This window comes from Cardiocondyla obscurior, linkage group LG02, assembly GCF_019399895.1.
Source record: "Cardiocondyla obscurior isolate alpha-2009 linkage group LG02, Cobs3.1, whole genome shotgun sequence".
Taxonomy (NCBI): domain Eukaryota; kingdom Metazoa; phylum Arthropoda; class Insecta; order Hymenoptera; family Formicidae; genus Cardiocondyla; species Cardiocondyla obscurior.
In genome coordinates this window covers 9790596-9816901 of record NC_091865.1, presented here as the reverse complement: position 1 = coordinate 9816901, position 26306 = coordinate 9790596, and the positions used below count along the sequence as shown (strand labels likewise).

The window sequence follows — 26306 nt, the reverse complement described above, 5'->3', positions numbered from 1 at the left end:
ACCACGCTCTAAGCTGCTTTACGAATGTAGTGATCGTCTTGTTCCGAAATGGTAACCATGAGAATTGTGTGCTATTTCTATTTCTCTTTCACTCTCCAATTAAAAAAAAAAAAAAAAAAAATTAAAATGTACTTCCGATTAACCATCGTACCGTCCACTAATACCACGTTCCCTCCCTTCTCGTTACAGACGTGCTGGTAAACGAGCGCTGTAAGTACAAAGCGATCGCCGATGAGATGGATCAGACGTTCGCCGACCTCGCCGGATATTAGCAGGCAGGCTAAAATGCGTATGACTGGGGGTATTGCGGGGGAAAGAAAAAAAAGCGAGGAATAAAAAAAAAAAAAAGAGGGAGAGACGGTTCGTTCAGGCTACGACGAAACGACACTGCCAGCACGCGGAACCTTCGCCACACGTCTCGTCCGATTACATTAGCATTCAACGTGTACTCGCTGGAGAAAAAAGAATCGAGGACAGAAAGGATGAGACTGCTGACATTTAAACGTTAACCGCGCGCCTCTTAGCCGTTAAGCCGAGTTTTTCGCTTGAAGGCAACGTCATGCATTCTACATTCCATCGGCTCGTTCCGAAATCTACGTTTGAGCAGACTCCGTCGTCTAGCATCTTTTTGTAAAGTTTTACAGAGAACTTTTGAACGGCGGTAAGGTCGTGTAAAGAGACTTGCGTGTCCGAAGATATATTTTTTTTTCTTTTTTTTTGTTTTCTCGAAATCGAAAATATATACTCTTCCAAATACCTGGCACGAAAATTCCTATTCAATGACGGCATGATTAGTTACAGCTACGTCTGTATACTAACGCAATACAATGTCTTATCTTATCTTATCCCATGCGCCAAATAAATTGCATTATTTTCTTCGACACTTATGCAGCTTCTTATGTAATCCATTAGTTGTTAAGGAATTTTTTTTGGGAGGACACATATTTCTTTTTCTTTTTTTATCTCGCTGAATTGCAAAATTTACACTGGATATTATTATTAAAGTCGCGCTGTTTCGTTAACTAAAAGTATGGGCCATGAAACGACGTTTGCTCGAAAGTCAGATTTTATCTACGCACATTCAAAAATCAAGTCCATATGGCCTTAAATATAATATCGCAATTTATTGCAACAAACGTGTTCAAGGCACACTTACATAAGCAGGAAATTAAAGTAAACTGTATAAATCTCTTTCGACATAATTATATCAGTTTGTATCTATCGTACAAACCAATCTAGATAAATAATTAATAAATAATACAACAGTACAATTTGCACATAATACGAATAAACGACAAACGTTTCCTGCTTATAACAATTTTTAAATCTTGTTTAAGAAGCAGCGCCAACATTTATCATTAACCATGAATTCTCTTTACATTTGCACATTTCACCGTACAGTTAGACAGTGCGGTCTAATTAGCTAATGCTTAAGTTTCTTTCCATTATATATTAAGGGATATCATATATCATCCATTTTCCAGCCACGCTTCTATGTTGTATTGTGCAGTATTTGTGTCAAAATATTGATGAATTACTGAATTAACTTGCTGAAATATCTCGTTTTAATAGAACGAGATATAGTGTTCATTATAGCATATAAAGTTGCTTCTATAATATACTAGAAAGGTTTGCAAAGCAATCTGGGCTGAATTATGATGGGAGAAGAACAAAATCTAATAAAGATAGAATAATATTACAAATGTGAGAAACATATAAGTCGAAATGATTGAATTGCGGGAGTCGATCAAGTTCGATACATTCTTGGATATATACATTAACGCTGAAAATTGTATATCTTCATCTCTAATCTCTTTTAATATTAATTTAAATGATGGTTTGACGATCACGCAAGTTATTGAGATCGAAAAGATAAATTTTGTGATGGACCAAGCTCAGAAACTTTCAAACGTGCACTCGATGCAGCGATCTTGACTATCTTATGTGATAATTATCATTTTATTGTATTTATATTACTTTCAATAAATATGAATATTTTATATCTCTGCATATTAAATGTTTTACTCGATTTTACAATCTTGCCGCGTTACTAATTGTCCGGCGGTAATGGTATTTCGTAATTGTCTTTCTGACTTGGTGTTTTTAGAAGATTAAGAAAAAGAAGAAAGTTTTTTCAGATATAAAAAAAAAGGAATATTATCGACGAAGGTAGAAAAAGGATTCAGTATTGAGTGTGCAATTATCAATAATGATCCATAGATTTACATAACATACATATTCATTATTTATGATTTGCTATAATATAATATTTATCTAAACACAACGCTAACGTATATTTCTATATTTTGCAATTAATATATGATATCTTCTTATCAGCAATCTAATAATTACAAAAGTGCTGAGTAACATGTTTCCAAAAATATTATTTTCGTTTATAAATGATGTAGAACGGCATATAATGTATGACTCGCAGATAACGAATTATTAATAACTTTTATATAGTTCGTTAACCTGTATAGTTCCAACGAGCGTCATTCCACAATATACATAATCTACCTATTCAGGTAAATGGGATGCAAATACAATTCTGAGGAATCAGTTTATAATATTAATTTTCGATAACATAGTTTGATGTTCAGTAACCTCAAAATCGCCAAATATATAATTACATCGACAATTTAAATGCAATTTTGAGATAAATGCAAAGCATATCTGGACCGTACAAAATAAAACTTAAAACTATGTAATAAAATATGGGTTAATTTATATTTAGATCATTAATTAATTGAAAATCAGTAACAATACCTAACAGTAATTTTCATATTTCATTAAAAAGGAAGGCAAGTGTCAGCATCTCTCGCGTTAATAATATCATATTCATTATTTTAACTTCTAAAGCCCTATACTCCGAATAAGAGCAACGGGCATTGTTTAGAGGCCCTATACTCCACAGAGAAGTAACAAGACTTGTTTTATCTTCAAAGAAGAGGTAGAAGATTATTTGCATCAATTACCCTTTTTTATAAAAAAAAGCTACATTAACGGCGAATAAAAATTTGTATAATTCTCCGAATATTCTATTCCAATGCACTTTCATATTATGATAAAAATTTATATCACTACTAATTAGCAGTCTATACATATATTTGTAAGGCACATTGCATTATTTCTTTCGAATTTACGGGAAGATTTTGTATGTAGAAATAATATACTATTACAAAAACGAGAATATAGTATTACTTGTAAATGCAAAATGGTCGCAAAATATAAAAATCTAATTACTGTGTTAGTTAGAGTTTATATCGAATAACAAATAACATAAAATTCTCGTCAATAAAAATAATGATTAACACGAAAAAGGCTCATAAAGTGATTGTTAATCGAACCAAATTAATATACTTTTTTTGATATTTATATTTTAATCGTATAATTTAAACTCTAAAAAAATATCGAAACGGAGGAATGATGTAGCTGCGGCTAATAGTAAAAAAATAAGTGTCGCTTCACGAGTTATTAGAATTTTAATTGTAATCGACACGACTTGCGGCCGTATGTAAAGTTTGGTCCCATTATGGAATTCTAACATACAAAGGTTTGCGATCTATCCAAAAATTTGTATATTTATAAAATGCTCTTTGAATATTTATACAATTAATTTAGATATTTTTTTCTCAAAGTTATTTCTTTTATCAATTGAAATAATATATTATAAGTATTTTGAAATACTCAATTTTATCGAAATAGATATCACGAGTAAGATAATATCGAGATAAAATTAATCGAATATATATCAAGATTTTTTTTATTGAAAAGCTTGAAATACTTTAGTTGATAAAATATCTGAATGTCTGATCTTTCAAGATGACGATTCGCCGTTTCGATCGAACAAATTATCTCGGCTAAATAATAAAAACCGAGTAGAAGCGCTATCTCGAGTATTGTATCACGTAACTTTCTTACCATCGTTTACTTCCTTTAACAAAACGTCTTAATTAAACGCTCTAATCAAAGTGACAGTCAACAGTTAGCGAATGGAAGCTCGATCTGTAAAATATTTAAATCTGCGCCGGCTCGACATAATTAGCAGGTAGCATGCCGTGCCGTCCCGTACGTTGCACCAGTCCAGTCATCCAACCCTCATCGACAGCTGTGCAGTTGACGATTAAATCGCCGTCGCAAAAGCTCACCTCGTCGAGATCTTGTGCTTCATAGTCATACATTGCTCTGTACACTCTCTACAAAGAAAAATATTTATCGTTAGAAAAAAAGAACCGTACATTTAATTGGCATATATAGGCCAAAAAATAAATTTTAAAACCTATTTTACTAAATATGTAAATTTTGTGTCGCAGCAAATCAGTCATAGAAGACAACACAATGTGACAATAGGCAATAAAAAGATATTTACTCCAACGCTGGAAGGCGGTGGCGCTGATTGATGCTGATGTGGAGGTTGATGCTGATGTTGAGGTTGATGTTGATTATTGTTTATCGTTGTGGCCGGCGTTAACGATCCATAGTATTCGTTCACTGGATCGATGTCAGCAACCGAGCCGATTTTTCGTGTCGGTGGATTCGTTACTGCAAACACGTTATACATTTATGCATGCGAAACATAACTCGCAAATAACACTCTGCACTTGTACGCACGGCTAAAAAATCAATTCGTTCTGCAGCTAGCACTTATCTTTTGTCTTTTAGTTAGTAACAATTATTATTTGGCACAATTCTATAATCTACCCACATGAATTATCCTGCGGCTTCCACGAGGAACAACCGCGGAACCTCAGAATGAGGAACATTAAACAAAAACGATTACACTTTCTATTTTCCCAACGAGGTGCACGCGGCGGTGTTGCAACGATTAAATTCCAGTGCAAATTGCTTCGGCGATTTGTCTTTGTGATGAATTGCGCGTAATGGCAATAAAAGCGTAATGATGCATTTAGAGTACGAGCATTTCGGGCAAACTCGAGAAGACAATAAAGCTTTAGGCGACGTCACGATCTTAACACATATGTCCGGGCGTTACAAAACAGGAAGAATATATGTTACCGAATATTGTCAATCACTTATTTTAAAACGGACAAAATCAACGCAATTATTTTACGTTACAGGTCCGTAGCAAAGTCTATGTAGCGGAAGGCTGCGATTGCAGCCGCAAAGGTAAACGCACCTGGTCCCTTGTCGCTCGTATAAATGACAGTGGTGGCAGCTTGCCTTGCGGAATAAGGACTCGGTCTCGCTTCGCTAAGGGGATCGTAATCAGCGATCCTACCTGGTGTCCTCTGTACCGGCGAATTCGCCGTTCTTGCAGGCGGCGGATTGGCGTTTATGTTCCACGCAGGTGCGTTGGTGCCGTCTGTGTACTCTACGTACTCTATATTAACAATGCATGAAGAAAACAGGCTAGCGATACGTTACAAACAAGAAGCATCTGAGATCCGCCCACCGCGAACAATCACGGTAAGTGCGTAATGAATCATGAGAATGGGAGGGAAAAAAAAATAGCGCGGTATGAGGTCCGTCTGTTGAATTTTGTTCTGAATTTTTTGTATGTCTCTTTTGATGAATTGATTGTGGTAAATGCGTAATCACGATTCTGCTATTCTTAACGTACAGAGGAAGTTGACTAATAATTTTTACAAAAAGCGCATGATACATTAGCACGTAGCGAATCCACAAATGCTGATGAATACCACAATTCATAATCTACGACCTGACGGTTGTATAGATACCTCTACCGTAAATCATCGTTAATTGTGCATTGTTAAAAGTTACAACACGTAATTGTGTAAATAAAAAATTGTAAATACATTAATTGGCTTGATGACGTGAGAAACTTCGCTGTACAGCAAGTTTGATATTCTTAAGCATGTTTAATTGAGTTTGACTTTTTATTATTACAATTTAAAACGATACAATTAAAAATAATCGAAATATAAAAACGCACGGTTACCTATTTGTTCCCCATTTTCTCCGGTCATTGTCCTTTTTTGCTCCATGATCGCCTTTTTCTCGAGCTCGCCGTGATAGGCAACATTCGAGATAATCTTACTGTTCTGCTTGATTCTTAGGGTCTCCGGATCGTCTGCCACTTGCGTGAACTTCCCCTTCGCTTTCTCGAACTCGGCGTGATACTTGACGTTACTCTGTATCTTCGTGTTCTCCGCGATACGCTTCAGCTCAGGCGTTTCCGCCATCGTGGTGGCTTTGGCTTTTGGTATATGCCTGCAAAGAGAGAAAGAGAGATAAAACTTTTGTCACCAACAAACCGTCATCGCTGTAGAAAATCATCTTTCTACCACGAAAAATTGCGATTTGCTTTCTCACGGTGTGTTTAAAACTTGATAAGCGAAAGCCGCGAGTCATTTCGAGTTCAAAGTCCCGTCTCTGGACACCCAGTACACGTCGTGTGTTTCACATGAGCTCTTCAGGCTCACGTTTCTCTTTCTCTTTAGCGGGAATATACGATCCACTCGCGTTACTTTACAACGGATTCCCCCGGGGCGACCTTCCGCACAACGGAAACGTGGAAGTTCGCTGACTAATGCAAGTTCTAAGTGAACGACTGGCGGTCAACGACGTCAATCTTATCGCGAGCATCCTTCGTCGATTATAAATAACTAATTATAGACGCGGTGAGGAAAATGGCATAAAGCGGAGATATATTTTCTCGACGTCACAGTTATACGACCGGGCTCGAAAGGATTTCCCTGCATCGCGTGGTTCACGACGCGTGCAAAGCTTTAAACCTCGCACGTGATAACGCGATATTTGCACTCTTGCTATCGTCGCCGCTCCGCCGAGTATTTTATCTGCAGCTGTAGAGAAAATTTGCATCTGCCGGGAATATCAGTCCGCATTTAAATTAATAATTAATTATATAACATACACACGCACGATTACAAAATAGGGATAACGGATAAACCGTGACAATAATATTTAGTCTTTGCTTATAAAGTACACAACTGTTACACGATTTGATTTTCCAAACGAGCAATGCGTGTCTCGGACACGACGTAATTATAAAAAAAAACTTATTAATTAGGCGAACGATATACATATATACATAAGTATCGACACGTATTCTGAAACCGGCGCGCGATTAACATGAATTCCGGCGAACACAATCATCTATTTTAAGCGGGTAATTCACCTCGCGCGCGTAAAACGCTTTTCGCACGTGGCGTGTTAACGTGGAATAAGAATAATTATTAATCGACCGACAACCGGGCGAACCGAGTGAAATTTGATAGAAATCTCCTGGTGAGGAACGCGGCCGATTTAATCGTGGCGCACGTAACTGTCCGATACCTACTTTAACGAGATAGAAATCAGCGCGTGAAACGCATAAACGATATATGTATATACATGCACCCGCGGTAAATGACACGCGTGAGAATGCAATTTCAGTGACATGTGCAAAGGTATCGGTAGTATCGCATTGCGACCCGCATTAAAAAAAAAAAAAAATGCGGCGTCGACGTAATTACGGAAACACTCTGCATTGTGTTGATTGTAATTGATCCGACATTCCGGACTCATTATCTGTCGCAACTTTCCATCACGTTTTGCACGCTGAAGAGGTGTACACAGTGCGTATGCTTTTACACGTATAAAATTTTTTTTAGTATTTTATTTGCTCCTGTAGAAATTGCCTTTTATAATAAATTTAATAAAAAAAAAAAATTACAGAAAACTGCGGAGCTGCTATTTTCCTTCCGGGCAAATGTATTTTTAATAATTGCCTGTTTCGCGGCGCTAACCAGCCGTATCTTGGATCGCGCGTGTAAAGGAATCGCCGGCAAGTATTAAATTGTACAACTCGCGCGTAATAACGCAGGAGCATTAAGTGACTTTGTCTGGCGTACTTGTACGCGAGACGCAATCGAGATTTGTGTCACGACTTCGTTTTCCATATACGGCGCGTTGCCTGACCCGGTAATTGTGCCATGCCATTACGTAATACTCTGGCGCACCGTGCACGAATAATAGGCATGCACTCTGACTCTCTTTGTTCGGAGAAGACGAAGGATAGTCATTGTTACGCGACCGGCGAGAAAGAATTATCTCGTCGGCCAATGCGCATCCTCAAATTTAGCGTGGAAAAAAAAGGGAGATTCGCTAAAAATAACGTTGAGAACGATAGTAAGAAAGATGGAAACACAATACGGCCTGTGTCTTCTCGTGTGACTTTGTTGCATATTTTTTAAATATTATACAACACGTAATAACATAAGATAGGTGTGATAAGAAGCAAAAGTAATACGAAACGTTTTCAAATAATACGATAAAGAGATGTAATAGAATTATATTCATAGAATAGAATGAGAATTAAATTTCAGAAAAAAAAATTCTGATTTATGCACCTCTAAGTCGTCTTACTGATAAAACGAAAATTTTTGAAGCTTTTTTTTTCTTTACAGAAATCTATCCACGCATATAACAGAATTTTTTTTTTTTTTCCTCGGAGATCCACAGGCTGTAGCATCATCCACGATTAATACGCAACAAAGTGATTCATCGAATCACTTAACCAACGTATATGTACGAGCGATGACTAATCTCTTAACAAACGCTCGTCTGCGTACTATAATACACGTCCGTAATAGTTATCGAATTTTTCTGGCGCACTCCGAGCGTATCTTAAGCGGAAAATGTGGGAGTTTTGATGTCAATACAACGGTATGGTACGAGAATAAAATAACGCAAAGCGCTTGGTTCGCCTGTGGACATCAGATGATTAAACCGCTCGTGGAATTATGACGCATCCGACACGCAAATATTAACAAATGCAAGACTCAAAACCGCATCTTCCCGCGAGAGCGATTACATGCAGCGTTACATCGAATGTTTGAACAGAGTTCATAAAAGTCTCATTCGTGGTTCATCCGTCGTAATACTTTCTTGCCGCGGGAGAAATTTCTCAGGGCGGGTCTATTGGATTCCGTTACTGCGGTTTTAAGTCTCGGATGGCTTTGGAACTTGCTGCACGTCAATCGTGACGACAAAGCGAAGCCGTACCTGTGTCCGCATTCTAGAAATTCTCACGAAGGCCGAGACAAAAGAGCATAAAAATGGTCGGGAAAGGTGCACATTGCGCATTGTGAGCCTTTGTAAAAAATACCATATAAAAATTTATCTTTTCCTCATCCGATATTATCATGTCTTTCTCAAACGGTAAATAATTTTATTTTATATATAAAAATCTTTTTTATATATATAATAATATTAGGAAAAAAAATGCATACTTTTATTTTAAATACTGGGTAATAACCTTTGTATAATTTTTATATGTGTGCGGCAAAATATTCTACGTAGTTGTATAACAGATATAATAAAAATTAATACTAACAAAAAAAAGAAAAGGCATGAAAAGCACGTTAGTTAAATTTAATCGACTTTATTTATAATATATAATCTGTTCGATTAAGAAATATCATTCGCCTCGTAATCGGCAATTACTTTCTGATTTAATTATCTAGAAAATTGCACGGTTCTCACAAACGGACGTAATTCTCTGCGTTGACTTGGCGTTGAGTCTCGCTTGCAAATGTTAACCTTTCAGTGGAGGTATTTCCTTGACAGAAAATTGCCTTACGAAAGTTCAATGTACTTTGCCTCACTCCCGACGTAAAACAATGAAATTGACTGTTCGAAAACTTGTTTTTTTTTTACCTGATAAATGTATGCGTACACGGCGAAGTACATCGTGCACATTTGTAACCCATCTTTATTTTCAAAAGTACTTTGCTTTTAAAAGTAACGCACGACGCGCTTTTCCATCCCCCCAGTCCAGGAAAAAAAAAGATACACTCGTTAAGACAAAAAAAAAATCTAGCGACTCTCCCTTTCTGACGTAATAACGCGAATCTCGTGCAAGTAATTTACACAGAGGCTTTTACGCACTCACTTTCGATATCGTGCTGGAAACTCGCATGCTTCATTCCGACTTGTGCCTCGCGCCGTTTCGCATAAATCGCACGTTATGTTACGCAAAAGAGATAAATACCGGATGCGAATGCGTTCGTGGTGATTTGCTTTTAATCGCGGATTTCCAATACAAAGTGATCTCGGTGCGTACGGTGCGTACATTGCCCTTTCTTCCTCCCCCTTTTCCCCTTTTCCCACCCGCGCGCGCACATGGGTGCATAATTCCCGCGTGGTGCGTTGCAAAAATTTCCTACGCTCGCAACGACGGCGGGATTCAGAGATAGGACGCATTGTGGGACAAGGTCGGTTCACTGTAGACACGCAGACAGGCCACGCTAGGCTGGGCACCCCTTTACGACTAGCTGTTAAATTGTTCGAAGCTAAAAGCTACGACGTGACAGGCGGCGGCGTTTCCTGTTCCATCTGCTCTCGTCGTCGAGGCGAACGACTATACCAAATGCGATTCGACACGGGTACGTTTATGCATCGCATTATAACTTCATTAATAGCAATTGCCGCATTTATGAAAAATGTGTATCATACTTTTAAAAGTGTCGGAGTACGTCGTAAAAAGATCGCAATAAATCAATAAAAATGCTGTCATCCTGTGATTAAATATACATGTAAGATTGTCGCGAAACGTAAACGACTAATATCCTCTAAATAGAAACGATCGTCGTCGAAGGAAATGAATCATTCGCGGTAAACCAACGCCAGTCGCGGATGATATCACTCGTATGATTTTACTAAAATTTAGGAGAAAGGCGTGACTGCATGACAATGTAACATACGACTCAAAAAAGAAATCCGACTCAGAGAAAAAAATCTACAATATTGCACGAATATGAATAACTCGAATTGTCCTTTTTTTTATTTTTTTTCTTTTTTCTTTTAGTGCCATTATCACTGTAAAAAAAATTAAAAAGCATCTCTCATATTTGCATAGCAAGTACGAAGAGGAAACAAAAATTTTTTATGAGAAAAGACAGACTAGAAAAAAAAATGCACAAGCGGATCTCACACGTGTTTCTTTTTTGGTATTTGGTGAAGTGCTTAATTCGGCGTATATGTATAGCGTCTCGACGAAAAGCACATGCACATACATATACATATAACAGACTGGAACACGTGTTTACTTAATCGTAACGTTATATCCGTGAAGCGATTACTTAATTCGCAATTAATATCTCAAGAAATCATGGATAGCCGAATAATCCTCGGAAGTAAAATGTCGAAATTAATTTCAAATCGCAGCGTCTATTTAAAATAAATTTATAACGAAATAGAAATAAAACAGAGATATGCACGAATTAACGGGACGTAATAAAAAGTCGTGCAATTATTTCAGGCTCAACAACATCGTTAAATACCGCAATAATTGTAGTTATTAAATTAATTACGTCCAATATGGCACGAAGTTCATACGGCTGAAACTCAGTTCATAAAATTTTACAAACGTACAAAGATATTTTAAAATCTTTTCAACGTTTTGTGTTTTATATAATGTATTATTATAAATGGCAAATCTGTTGTTGAGGTGCCGCAAGAAATGATTATATGGTAATTTACCATCACGCGATCTTCAATCGCGCATTATATTTAAATGTTTGAAATATTGCGAAGAAGTTAAGTAATTATTCAGCTGCGTAATAAGAATGTGGGAGCGAAAAATAAATTGAGACTGAATTGAGGTTGGTTCGCATAGGGGCAAGATAACGAGCGAGAGAGATAAAGTTATAAACGCTGGGGAGAGATAAAGGGGAGGCAGCCAGATGAATGAATGAACCACACGTGTTCGGCTTTACTTATTCAGTGCATCGTCTGATTCGACATGCATCGCTGACACATACCGCTGCCTGCTGTAAGTGGAATACGAAATTTCTTTCGGCGAAACATTATCCAGACAATACCGTTGACTTTGCGCCCTTCGTGATTGTAAATTTATTTTATAGATGTTTAAAGCATGACTAATGTGAAACGCGAGAACCGTTTCAAAATTCCTAAATTAAATATATATATGTATATAAAAAAAAAAAAATTACTGTTGCAATTATTTGCGAGATTAATTGTAAAATTGCACGTAATAACATCCCTGCTTGGCGGCCTTTTAATATTTATGACAAGTTTATGATCGATTATGTACTTTTCTCCATTTGTGAACCGCCACTCGCGTTCTCCTTTTGAGTGTATCGGATGACGCTTTCACGCCGAGAAAAGGATTGAAGTGTCTCGAGCGAATTACTTGTCATTACGCAGCATATTATATGCCATATAAGCGCCGAAGAGAGAGGGCTGTACGTAAGAAGGGAGAAATGCAGATGCGAATCGCGAATTTCGTCATCACGATGCTCAACCGGAATACTATACGAGTCACGGACGTATATCTCGGTGCAACGTGGCATACTGATACGAACGAAGACGGCAGAAACCGCAATCGCGTCCGAGTGTCGTCAACAACAAATCAAATCGCGATGATTAAGAGACGGGCAATGACATACAAAGTGATTAACGACTCAAGATAATTTAATCTCTATCGCGATCAAGTTTGAAAAGAAAAAAAGAGATAAAGTTTAAAAGATCGTGATTTGTATATTTAAACTTTTAATTCAAATCATCTATCTCAAATAAATTAAAATAATATCTAAGCAATATTCAATGAAAAAGAAATCGTATCTACAATCGTACATTTAATTGCAATTATAATAAAAAAAAATTTTTTTTTATGGTTAATTGACAGTAAAATAAAAGACATTCTGTTAATGAATAAACTGTATAAAAAAAATGATAAAAAGATGTCAGGAGGTTATCGCAAGAAAACGTTAAAAAACTCCACACGCTTCCTCTCGAGACCTCCCGTTGCACAAAAAAAAAGGTACAATTAATATCCGTCGGGGCCACGAAATTAACTGCAACGTCAAGTTAATTTCGTTGTGTCGCCCGACGATTCTAATTACTTTCAAAAACGTATTGAATATTTAACATGTCACTTAAAGTCCTAATTAAGATAAACATTATCGTTAAGATAATATTATAAATGCAAAGATAAATATAATCGGTTTCCTTTACACTTTTTTTTCTCGTTCTATCTCGTACAATTTATATGTATATAAAATATATACATTCAAATCGTGACTTCTTTTCTTTTCAAGACTTGAGTTGCAACAGGAAAGATAATTTATAATTATTGTAAGTTTTACTGGAATAAGGTCGGCAGTTGCAAAACGAAATCTCTTAGTCATTCTAGTTAATGTCGCAATAATTAACCCGATACTTCGTACTTCTCGAAATAAGCAGCGGATTATTCCTTCCCCCTTCCCCCCCATCACGATGAAACAAAATAGCCATGAAAAATATTGATCTGTCCGGACGGTATCAATTAAAAGCTAAATTATAATCTTTCCGGGTTATATATGCTTAAACGTCAAATCATAAAATCAAGTAGAACAGGAATACCCTCGAACGAAACTGGTTTTTGTCGATCAGTTATTACGTTGCTTTAACCGAGTATGATTTCTCTATCAAACTCATTACTTCATTTTACACGGATTTTCCTGCTCAAGAGAGTGTGCCCTCACCGATATTTCTGGCACAAATGAATAACGTGCGTTAAAAGTTATCAAATGGAATTTTTTTCTTTTTTTATTTTTTTCTGTTCAATATTAACTTTGATCGACGCCGCTAACGAATGAATGAAGAAATTGAATGAAGGAAACGTCGATGCGTTCGAACGTGGACGGTGCACGCGTCGTCGCTTGCTAGTTTAATTCTTCATTTGAATGAAAGCGCGTTTAATTTGCGAGACGGGCAGGCACGCGAAACGTCACTGCGGAACAGAATTGTGACTCTAGGCGTAGAAAATGATATTTATTCTGCGAGGATCTCTCGTGCGAGCGGGACACGCGAGGCAGAGCTTGTGCAAAAGCGTTACGCTACCAGCGACGTGTAAAAGGACACGTTTAAAAGTCCTTTTTACGTAAAAAAAAAAAAAAGAAGAAGAAGAAAAAGAAAAAAAAGGAATTCGCCGGAGGAGGCGCGACAGCCGTGCATTATCCTGCAATCGCGGGTGAAAGAACGCGCGCTTTCGCCGCGTCGACACGCCTGGCATGCGTTTAACTATCGGAGATTCACAATCGCTCGAGCGAGCGGCTATTTTCCTCTCGTGTGGTTTATCTCGGCCCGTTGTTCACCGGATATTAAACGTCGCGTTATTGCTACGCGTGCATGCGGGACCAGGGAGCCTGCGAGACGCGTGCGTGTCCCATTAGCATCGCTAATATCGATGTTGCATTTCCTTTCCCATGAGTGCCGAGCGTACCCGCAGCGGAATCAAATTGCGCGTTTAAAGTTCTGTTCTTGAATAAACATTTAGCGCGCGTCGGGATCGTACGCGGAGCTGCACGAAGACGTTTATGACACTTAAAAGAGTGGAGAACGATACGCCTCTTCTCACGTGGTCGGTAATTATAGAGGTAATTCCTACATTCTTAGGTTAAATAAGCAAGAACGATTTCCACTAGATTGGAAACACTTAAAATCGTATTTTAATATCGTATAACAGGAGCCATAAAAAATGTATTAAACGCGAAAATATAGCGACTTTCTGTTACAACGTGGAATGCAAAAAATGAAACGCGTTTATGCTTTGTGCTTCATAAATTTTTTTTTTTTAAGACAATAACTCTCGCCAATAAGTGTTAAACTACTAACTTGGTTGCGTAAAGAGATTCGTTAAACGACAGAAAAAAAAAATAAGAAAAAAAAAAGGAGAACGCGATAAACTGCTCGCCGCCGACAACAGTTTTCACGGGTCAACTTTCTTTCTGCAATAAAGTGGAACGCGAATTTCGTCAGAGACAGGAGAAGTGCACAATCGCGTGGAGTGATGTTGAGAAGTCAAGCATGAAAACTTGTAACGTTTGTACTTACGCTTCGCAATACGGCTGTTTGTTGAAACCCTTGTACGTCCGCATGTTCAGGGTCATACCGCAGCCCTGACACTTGAAACACTGCTTGTGCCATATCTGTAACAAGGAAATGTTGTTACTGGCGCATTCCACGTGTCGTTTTGTCAAGTGGATTTTTACGCGGCTGCGTAATAACACGTAGAAAATCGAAAACAATTAAACGTTTGATGCAACTCTCGACTTTCAATCGGCGCAAAACCTGATACGAATTGCAATCTGATTATAAAAAAAACGCGCAGCTCGCTTCGTCACCGGCGCTTTCGGCGATTAACATCAACAAGCTGTTCACTAGAGTGGCTTCTATGAATATTAAGAGTCTATTTTCCCGAATCTTACCTCTGTCTGGGGTAATAACCTCCCCGCTTGATCTTCTACGTGTTTTACGTGCGCATAAATTATTTACTTTCACCAGAAATAATTTCGTCACATGTAGTTTTATCGAGCTGCATTTGCGGGAAAATAAAAGTCAATGATAAATATTCATTAATACTGTTAACGGTAATAGTATCAATTATAGGACGGCAATATCTCTCGTTGTTGTTCGCAGACGTCTGGGAGGTCAATTTTACAGACGTTATTCGCAGCCCGATGTCAATATTTAATACATTAATAATTTAAATTCTCTCCGGAAGAGGCTCTGTTACAGTTGGGCGAGAGTCGCGTATGGTTTTATTCATCGTGTCAAGTCATATATTAAGTTAATCTAGACAATCGAAGGTCATCGTATAGTTGTATGGAGGCCCTGGGCAATCGGCAAGGCCGTTCTCAGGAATCGACAAAGGTTACAGATCGCGAGAGAACAGTCGCCGGCAACTCGGATCTTGATAGTCTCGAAACGCGATGATTCATTAATACAAAATGATCCGACTGTGCGATTTACTTTATATTTCGTATGAGAAAACGAGATAATTAGTAGCTCTCGAACTATTTAAACGTCTGTTAATAAGCGAGAAGTGCTTAACAATTTTACCTCCAACAAATTGGAGGTAAAACGTTATTTCAAGAATTTCGAAGACGGCTGCTTCAACGGATACGCTCATTAGCTATTCTCCTATACGCTTTACAATCGTTAGTAACACACGATTTTCTCACATGACTTCCTTCGTTGCAAAACAGTATCGCGAACAGGAAAGCACCGCAATGTGTTTTAATGATTCTTTCGAAATGCGCATATCTTAGAAAATAACAGCCGCGAGGACAAAAAGGAGCGCTCTCCATATCAATTCATATGAATTTATAAATTACTATTTGTTGATTATATTTTATTGGAGTAAAAAAAAAACTAAATTAAAACGACAAAAAAAAACGCGACTGTAATCGCGTAGAATTGAAACGACGCGAAAATATTTGTAATCAAGCAGCGAAACTTTCGCTTTTAATTTCGTAAAATGTTAGCCAGCAGTTGTATTAAATCGTTGTCGGTACATTTTTTTTTTTTTTTTTTGAGCACGGCATATTTTAATTTCTAAACGGCGAGGTCACCGATGTCAACTTACGAGGCAATGTCGGAATGCGACTGGTAATGAATGCAACGATACCTTATTCGTGTCGCGCGATCGACAAGATACGTATCTATTATACATGTAAGAAACTCGACTATTGTTAAATAAGATTAATATACCCGTGGTTAGAAATTGATTTCATATTTTAACGTTCACGTTCGATATACTACAATACGGCTTTAATCTAAAAAAAAAAAAATTACGTGCACACTAAAATCAATCGCGCAAAAAGAGCAGACTCGAAAATTGAAACGTTTATTCGATCGCCCGCAAATAATGTTATCTTCCACCGTGTTGAAAGTAAAAGTTCACGCACGAAATCAAATAGCGATTAAATTATTTTGTACACTACTATGTGTGCAAGTATGGCCGAGCATAGGCTTGCTTTTAGTTCGCGAGATTACGATGTATCGGGTTCAACCGCAGAGTCCTGATAAGAAATCTGTATGGAGAGACTAGCCCGTAGGACGGCTTTCTTGGCCGAGCACTTTCATCCGATTTCGGAATGTTTTTTGCCTGCGCAAGGCTCTTGTTTCGCAAGAGATATCTTATTTATAGTTGCCGTATATGTATATGGTGTCCTGGATTAAGAAAAGAGTGGTTAACGTGCGGTAAAACCGTTCATTCTCTCGACCGCGCGCGTCGTTACATGCGCTGTGGGATATGACCTTAATTATGCGCTTAGGTGAAAAGCAATTAATGCCCCAATACGCACAAAAAGTCAAGAATTCGATAACGGTCTAGTGCCCTGTAACATTATTCTATTCTCATCGTCGATGACGTACGATAAGATAAAAACACTTGGTCATTCGCTTACTCCCAAATATACATATATCACCTGATACTCATACATAAACCAGATGCAATTACATATTACGTATACATTTATTTCTAAAATGTATCTGTTACTTTGAATTAAATACCATATTTACGGGAACCGCCGCAAAGTGAAGAAAATCACGAGTCGCGTTATTGGAAACTCGTTAAAGCGATTGCGTCAAAAAGAAAGGATATTACGTCTACAATGCGGAAGTGGAATTTCGTCGAAAAGCCAAGGAAGAATGGTGCTCAAATCGATATTATCACCGAAAGTGAAAGTTGAACTATGTAGCGAATTGTCGAGTAAGTGGCAATCGGTGGAACAATGACAAACCGATCTCGCGCGCACCTTTCTAACGAGCTAGATTATCGAACGTTACGTACGTGGCAAAACGTAATGCAAATTACTTCGCGAAATACTTGCATCGATTACAATCACGGAATAAGACCTAATAAAATTTCTATTAGCTGTTGTATCGCGTAATTCCCGAAACAACATTAAGTGGGTTATCGCACCATTAAATGTAACCTCGTTGGTCCAACGTCTTATCTGTTTGATTAGAATTCTCATTACTACGAAATTATCCAACGAAGCGATATCAAAGTTAAATTTTCTCGTTAAATGTCTTTTGCTCGTCCACCGAGATTCTAAGTAAACTTAATGGTAATATAAATTAAAATTGATCTAAATATAGGTATGCCGTAAAAGATACCATTACGATTAATGTTAATCTTAAAAATAACTATTTTTCTCCGCGTGTTTAAAGAATTGCGTATGTCATGTGTACCTTACTATGTAATTGCTGTATTCACGCCGTCGTAATCAACGGTGGGAAACAACCGGATGCCACGCCGCATCGTTGGCATAGCAGGAATACTTAATGACTGAAAGGCAACGGGTCCAGAAAAGTGAGAAGTCGTTTAATCGGATTGCGGTCAATTGAACGGGCCGCGATACAAATCGAGTAGTTATCAATTTCCGCGAAGAGAATAAATTTGAAAAGAATTCCGAATGTGTGAAGATTATTGATACATATTACTCGTAATTAATAAAAAAAAAAAAATTAATAAGAAATAGCGATCCGACAATCTCGTTCGTGCGTGAGAAAAGCAATATGTGAAAACCAGTGTCTTTTGGAAAATATGTCGACGTAAAATATGTAAGATTTCGGCTGTGCAAAGCTATAAATGTCTTATCAGCACGATGTGGCATTCCGCTGCGAAACTCTTCGAAATCGGAGTTTCTCGATTAAACGGAGAAGCAACAGGTTTAGATCGACTCCCACCTGTTGTGACCGAGCACCCGAAGCCCACGCAACGGGTAGCCTCGGCTCGTAATTTGTTTGCAGCTTCGCTGCAGGTCAGCCGCTACATATTCATACCATAAATGATATTACTGTTCATATTTGAATGAAAGTTATTCCCGAAGATTATTAAAAATAAACGAACATATCAATTTCGTTAACAGAAACGACATAGACATTAACATAAAAAAATGAATAAATTATTTAAAAAAGCACAACTTAAAATACGTTAATGTATTCTCGAATTGCAAAGCATAACCGTTCGCGAGTTTCCATAAAAGAATTCATCCCAACTATAAAGATTTTCCTCAAGCCTTTCTTTTTCATTTTTCCTTCCCGTACACTTTAATCCGCCTCTGGTCTGTTGACCACGTAACGTAATGCGTCTCTTCGCAATTCCTTCTCATATTCGCGCTCTTACATTTCTTTCGTTTTTCATTCCTCTTCCGTTTACTCGGTTGGGACGAGAAAAAGACGCAGTTGCAATTTACAACTGCAATTTCATGAAACATTGCGAATCGTGCTATGGAAACAAGCGTAAACTCGAGTGTAAACAATGATCTTCGTGTAAAAGTGCACAACCGTGTCATAATTTGCAAGTAATAATAAAGAGCTCTATTGTTCTTGATTAAAATGTATACGTGTTATCCTAGATAATACGTAAAATAGCTTACGCATTTAATTATGGTCGCAAACTGACAATAAAATAAAATAAAAATTCGAAAAAAAAAAAAATTTAATAATTTATTTAATCTTAAAAAAATTCAAGTTTCTTTTGAAGTTGAATTAAGAGAGTAAGCTGGTTAATTTAGATTAGTTGCCTATTAAATTTTTTTATCACCCTTTTTATCTCGCCCTTTGCAACCTCACGACGAATAGGCTTCTCCTCATTTTCTTTGCGGGAGACACCAAAAATGGATAGAGCGTGCAACGCGCGAGAGAATTTAGAAAACCAACGTAGCGATCGTGCGGCATGATACACATCCAAATTTAGGATCCTGACTTCCTCTATCCTCTCTTGCAAGTCTAAAGTTCGCTTTCGAGCGTGGAATACCGTCACCCGCACGATTAAAAAACCTTTAACGTGTTGAAAAATTATTCGAAGTATTGAGCTGTATAAATGAGATTCTTTTCAAACACAACACATATTTTTACTATACATTTTCTTTTGACAAGTACCATATTAAATGGTTCAGTTATTTTTATAATAATTAAAAAAAAAACGATAAAAATTAAATTATAATTTATCACTGATTAAACTATGCCTCTTTTATACTGAGAAAATAGGAGCCTGAGAATCTCATTCGCGGATTAAATAAATATCAAGGATTCAAGTATTCGCGAGCATCCGGGCAAGATAAGAACAGATAAGCAAGCCAACAAAGTTAATTACTATTCAAATTCCCTTGCAGAGTAAAACGTAGTGTACGCTCGTAATAAAATTTAATTTTACCGAGAAATTCGTGGTAATTAATCATATGAGTACAAAGATTAACGATTATTATTATTACAAAGCAACAGCAAGCAGATTATCCTAAATAAAAAATGCGCTATCGCAAGATTTCAAAGTTCACGCACTGAGTTCCATAGTACTTATATTTCTAACGAAGCGGAAAAGAAATTTAAATCTTCGATGCAAGCAGATCGCCTGGTGTTTTTATTTTACGAAAGAAAAGTTTGGCGTAAAGCTGACCGACCGACGAGAAGAGTCTCATTTCCTCCTTCTTTCTCTTCTCGTTCCATCTCCCTTTCTGTATGCAGAGACCGTTCAGTATCGGTCATTCAACGTAAGGATAAACGAGACGAGAAATAACGCAGCGAATAGAGAACTGAGGACGGCTCGGCGAGCGGAACTAAACGAGAACGGTACATCCTGTAATCAATCTCAAAAAAAAAGAAAAAAAAAAGGAAAAAAAGGAGGCTTCGATCCGCTATAACGTACCAATCTTCTCGACATCTCAAAAACGGCCGCGAGAAAAAAAATCGCAGACGTATATATAATTTTCTAAATATATGCAGAATAAAATAATTTTTTTAATTTTTATCCTAAAATTAATTTAGTTCTTTTTTTTTAAAGATATCCTGCGGAGAGACCTCTTGTTCCGTTCGCGATAACACAGAGGCACGTTAATTATACGCGATAGATCTGGGATTTGTGTAATTGCTTAATTTTCCACTTCGAAGAGGTTAACAGTATAATTTTTTCGCAAGGAACTTCAACAAGATTGACATTAAAACTTTTTTTTAATTGGCTGACTAATTTCTTGTCACGGTCTCTCGCGCGAATAAAGCCGGATAAATTAGTACGGCGAATGGAAATAAATGGGAGTTGCACGTCACGGTCTGTCGTGATAAAAAAAAAGAAAAAAAAAAGATTGACCGGCAAGGATTCACACAAGAGCTTGCCCCGTTTTGAGCAAAACGCGAGTCATAAATCCGGCATTTCAAGGTTTTTTCCTCGACATTACCGGAAGTTGGCACACACGTCGGAATGGAGCAAGTTAGTTTGTTACACTTGGCTCGAATTTGTGACTAAGACGAAATAAGTTTCAACAATACCAATTTTGAACGGCAGCGAAGGAAAGAATGCAGAAACGAGCGAAACTAACCGGCAAGCGAATAACGTCGTGGTATCTAAAGTTGTTTAAAGTTTAAAGGACAGTTAACGTAAGTACTTTACGAATACATGTACACTTGTTAAACACATGTAATACATATAATAAAGTAGGTAATGCACCGTTACGTAATTAAGCAACGCGTAGTACGAGAAACAGCAGATAAGTAAAGTCTCAACCGAAGATTCTCGCAAAAAATATCACCGTCGCACACGTCGCGGCTTTTGAGAAACGCGCGGAAGATATTTCATCGCGGCTATCCCGTTTGTCGTCGTACCTTTTTGCATCGATTTTTCCACGCGTGAAATATAACTGGAGAGTAAAATTGTGCAACTGTGCGTCAGGCCTTCCGCAATCTACATTTATAGATACCAGTTATAACGTTCGGTTGAACTATTGCAATCGGTTTGCGAACGGTACATCCTGCCGCGTACTCCCACTCTGATGTATAATCTCGAAAGAAAGATTTGAAAAAAAAAAAAAAGAAAAAATGCTGCGTACCCGTTCTATGCAATGCCATAACGTTACATCCTATAACGATGATCCTTCGCAAGCTTGAGTTTCAGACAGTAACGATGTCAGCGTTGAAAAACACGCTAAAGTTTCGGTACTTGTTCGTGCCTATTACTCGTCCCTAAATAAACAGCTATTAAATGTTGAATAGGGTTTAAGAAATTTAAAGTCAAACTGTGCCGAATAGCGCGATCATTACTCTATTTAGAGACGGCTTAGTCTCATCGTTACCTCGAGCGTAACCCGTATTTAAATTTTATTTATTCGACCTAAATTGAACAAGTACGAATTCGTGTTTCTCGTAACGGTCCGGCAGCTCTTAATGTATATCAGTACAGTTGATCAAGTTCACCATAACGTATATTATAATATCAATGGTCTTGCATCTTTTGCGACAGGCGGTGGGGAACGATCTCGAAGCCTTTTATGCGTCAGGCGTACTTTGTTCGCGTCGCGAAAACGGCGCGGCGCGCAGTGGGATGAATATCTCAGGTTCATTTCCGCGACTCGCGTCGCGGACCCTCTTAGAATCCAACGCGAACGTACGCACGATTACGAATTCCATTATCTACGCGAGGGTAGAAATCGAAGGGAAACGGGAGCCCGGGGGCGTCGCGCCGCGTCGGGACGCAGACATTCAAGACGCAACAAGTAGGCGACTCCCGAACGGCGAGCCGCGGAGCGTTCCGCAACGTTAAACGAGCGTGCATGCACGCGCACGCATGCACGCACGAGGAGGAAGGCCGTCGATCGGCACGGCGCGAAGGCCGCCACTGGGCCGAGCCCTAGTCAATGGGGCCGAACGGTATCTCTCCCGCTCCTTGCCGGAGAGCGGCACTCCTTTCGGAGACGAGTACTTGAATTCCTCGAGGATGCGCGGCTTCGCACGGGACGACTCGCGAGGAAATGTCGGGCCGCTAAAGAACTAAAGAGTAAAAGACTCACCTTGTCGAGGCACTTGAGCTCTTCGATCGGGTAGACCGTCTTCTCGCACCGGGCGCACGTCTTGCTCATCTTTAATCTCCTGCTCCTTGTCGGCTACGCGTCCTCTCGGCCGCACCGTGTCCTCTCTTCTCTCCGCCGCGTTCACCACTCGCAGCGCACTCTCGGGCGCTGCTGATCCGCCACGGGTACGCTGCACGCGGTCCCTCGGCGACGATCCTCCGTTCCCTCCGAGGTCTCCTCGGGGCACACCGACTACTGGAGCCGCGATACACACGCGAGCACGATACGAAACGCACGCACAGACCCACGCACACGCGTAACGACGAGCCTCCGTATTGCACGTGCGTGACGTATGTATACGCACTAGAGATACGTCCAACCGACCGCCGCCGTTGCTCGACTACTGGCCTCGGACAGCTGCTGGCGCCAGTTCGCACGCGAAAATCCGGCGGAAAAAAAAAACCAGCCGCCTGATCACTCGGCCTCTACAACTTTCCGCGACTGGAGGCGACGCGGCGGCGTCGACGGACTCGTAACGCAACCGTATCCCGTTCTACGTCCCCACTCCCGCTTCTATCTCTCCGTCCGTCCTTTCCTCGCTCGTACGGAAACGGCAGCGGGAAAACCTTCGAACTCGCACCGCACGGCCGTCGATCGCACCTAGCCGCACTGCCCTCTCGTCCTCGTCTAATCACAAAAAAGACTCCGCCAAACGCCGATGACGGTGGTAATGGTGGGACGCGTACATCTACTAACTAGTCAATGCAGCGATTCTTAACTACCATTTTCAGTACTACGTCAATCAACATCAGCGATGTTTAATTATCTCTTTTCCGAATTTATATTTTTGCCGTTGTCCGCAACTTGATAAGATTTAATATATGCAACAAGTTTAGTAGATTATCACTGTTATTTATAACGTAAAAAATAAATTCAGAGGGACCTGTAAAATACTAAAATGTTGGTAATACAGCACACTGATGTACATACATACCAACGTGTTTATATAAATTAAAAATACTTAAAAAAAAAAAATAATAATATATATATACAAATATCCATGATAGAAGAGGATTATGGTCTGCAAAAGGTATTTTAGTAAGATCGTTTAAAAATCTCTATTTACGTTTAAACTTTAACAAAACGTCTTATTAAATTTTAATGATTTAAGTTGACTCAAAATGCAGTAAAAGTTTATTGTATCAAAGGTACTCATGTGACAATTATGAGAAACAAGAAAGTAGCATCTGCGATTAATGGAGAACCATTATTTGCAAGCTAAATAATAACTATATGTATATATGTGTTAGTATAAATTATATTAATTAATATTTAAATGTATATATATATAAAAATAATATTTAAAGAAACGAGAAACGTTTAACATACCATCCGATCTCGATCATCTTCCTCTTTTACATTTTTTTCTATACATATACTATAGTTTATTTAAATTATGAAAATAAAAATGATAATTGAAAGATGCTGTAAGGTACTGAGTGTACCGACCGACTTAGTGCTGCGGTTAGATAGTTGGTTTAGGAGATAGAAGCGGCGCTGTCGGAAAGTAAGTTAAGAAGGTTAGGAGAGTAGTATGTAGGTGCGATGTAATCTGTTTTTTTTTTTAATTAAAACAATTGTGTCGTATATCACTAATAAACGGATGGATGCACAGTAAATTGGGGAAAAAGAAAAAAAAGACTAAAGCAGATTAAAGGAGCTGAAACGCGATTTGAGACGTATGGATGGTGCTGTTATAAGTTGTAACTTTAGTAAAATTATAATTATTTTCAGAGTAATATTTCATATAATACAGCAATAACAAATAAATAATCCTTTTCTTTACGTTATATTGTATAAAAATAGGAATAATTCATTAACATGAACAGTAAAACGCCAGTTTCTATTCTCCAAGAAATGATGGTGAAAGAGAATATGGTACCCGATTATGAACTGATACACGATGGTGGAGGTCGTCATGTGAATACTTTTACATATCGTGTTTCATGTGATGGCCTTAGTGCAACTGGCACAGGTCGTTGTAAAAAAGATGCAAAACATGAAGCAGCAAAAGCTATGCTAGAAACAATTGCAGCACATAGACACTTCCCACAATTGCCAGCTGCTAGTACCCCAGATGAATCTCCCTCAATGTCACCATTTCATTCACCTCTTTCGCCTAAAATGGCTAAGGTGGGAAACCTGCCTTTTGTTAATGCCGTAGGCGAATTACAGGTAATTATTTTTAATTTTATATGATTATATAAAATATAACTGAATAAGTTCACTTTAACTGATGTTTTAGGAACTTTGTTTGGAACATAATTTGAAAGAACCTAAGTATGTTCTTATTAAGGATGTTGGACCACCACATGCCAGAGTCTTTACTATTCGATGTAAAATGTCTAATTTTGAAGAAGATGGAATTGCAACTACTAAAAAACAAGCTAAACATTATGCTGCAAAGAAAATGATGGACAGAATGAAGGATCTTGTAATTAATTCAAATGATTTCAGAAAAGAGAGAAATGAAGATCATTCTTCAGATTTGTCAGATACATCTGCTCTTGACAAGGAGCGAGGTGAAAAAGCGGAAGAACGCTATCGGGAATTATACAAAGCAAAAAAGATTTACTTTGGTATTAAATTATCTGAATATCACATTCATTGGAAGAATATGTTAGAGACAGATAAATGTAATGAACTATTACAACAACTAGCTTATACTTTTCCCAGTGATTTTTTCGACAATAAGTATATTACTTATGAAGAAATAGAAACAAAAGTATCAGAATTGGAGACAGTACTATCAGAATTCGATGTAACAATCGATATAAAAGATATAGCCACAGATGACCATTTTATTATGAAAACCATATCACTCACTACTTGTCCTGTTATGGTACAGTTCGGTAGGGGAAGGACTAATGAGGAAGCTACTTGGAAAGCATTATGTAACACAATAACCTCTTTAAAATTATTTTTAGAATAAAAAATTGTTAAAATTAATAAGATGCAAAACAAAAGTTTATGTAATATAATAAATTAATATTTACAATGTTTGATATGTTTAAAAAAGTTTTGCTTTGGAATTAGATTTAAGAAAATTTGATTTAGTCATCTTTCTTTTTGGTTTGTTACGTACAATGTTTTTACTTTCGCATAAATTGTAGTTTTTGTTAAATTTATGCTACGCAAAATAAAAGATTTAACTATCCTATTCTATTTAATTTTAATATACTCCCGGGGTTGGAAACACCCCGAAATATCTACATACACAGTCGTTATCGCCACCGTTCGAAACGACGACGGCACGTAAAGTAAAGTTGCGACGGGTGCAATTTCGATATGTCACACGACCACAAGTTTTAAGCAATACACGATAAAATTATTAGACTCTCTTCCTTTCCCTCGGTATTTAGTTTTATTGATGAGAAATTTGTTGCTTATTAAAACGCACGCAGTATTCGTATTTTTTATTTTATTAGAACAAACCATGTGCACGCTTTGCGTGCGCTGTTTTTCGAAAGGTTTCAATTCATGCGCGTCATTCTAACTGAGAAATTTATGATCGACAACGCATTATTGCTTCAAGAGACCTAATTACAAACTACAAAAAAAAAGTTATGCGACTTACCAATCTGCATGAGTTTCAGCGGAGTTGTGGAAATCTGCCGGTTACTGTAACATAAAAAAGAAAATATTAATGTAGACGTGCCAGTAAATTAATAAGATTAATAAAAAAAA

General features: G+C 37.9%; 3 protein-coding genes across 7 annotated transcripts in view; 2 read left to right on the top strand and 1 right to left on the bottom strand.

Moving 5' to 3' along the window:
- Positions 1–3120, top strand: part of Tm1 (tropomyosin 1) — a 31198-nt gene extending 28078 nt beyond the window's left edge. For all 3 annotated transcript variants that reach the window (XM_070674007.1, XM_070673997.1, XM_070673996.1), the window contains one exon: positions 190–3120. In XM_070674007.1, the coding sequence (XP_070530108.1) occupies positions 190–272 (83 nt within the window). In that variant the 3' untranslated portion in view covers positions 273–3120. The remainder of the gene's footprint in view (positions 1–189) is intronic.
- Positions 2222–23211, bottom strand: LOC139113101 (LIM and SH3 domain protein F42H10.3-like). 2 transcript variants are annotated; one of them, XM_070674018.1, is made up of 6 exons: positions 22560–23204; positions 14824–14918; positions 5921–6192; positions 5138–5341; positions 4370–4542; positions 2222–4196 (listed from the first exon to the last, which is right to left on the bottom strand). In XM_070674018.1, exons 1-6 carry the CDS (start codon positions 22626–22628, stop codon positions 4017–4019), a joined length of 993 nt encoding a protein of 330 aa, XP_070530119.1. In that variant the 5' UTR covers positions 22629–23204; the 3' UTR covers positions 2222–4016. The 2 variants fall into 2 exon arrangements, with proteins under 2 accessions (XP_070530119.1, XP_070530120.1); XM_070674019.1 differs by lacking the exon at positions 5138–5341 and having other exon boundaries at positions 22560–23211.
- An 873-nt stretch (positions 23212–24084) lies between these two features.
- LOC139113100 (protein Loquacious) lies at positions 24085–25621 on the top strand. 2 transcript variants are annotated; one of them, XM_070674017.1, is made up of 3 exons: positions 24085–24298; positions 24426–24794; positions 24865–25621. In XM_070674017.1, the coding sequence occupies exons 2-3, from the start codon at positions 24441–24443 to the stop codon at positions 25549–25551; spliced, it is 1041 nt and encodes a 346-aa protein (XP_070530118.1). In that variant the 5' UTR covers positions 24085–24298; positions 24426–24440; the 3' UTR covers positions 25552–25621. The 2 variants fall into 2 exon arrangements, with proteins under 2 accessions (XP_070530118.1, XP_070530117.1); XM_070674016.1 differs by having other exon boundaries at positions 24085–24331.
- Positions 25622–26306: the final 685 nt, after the last annotated feature.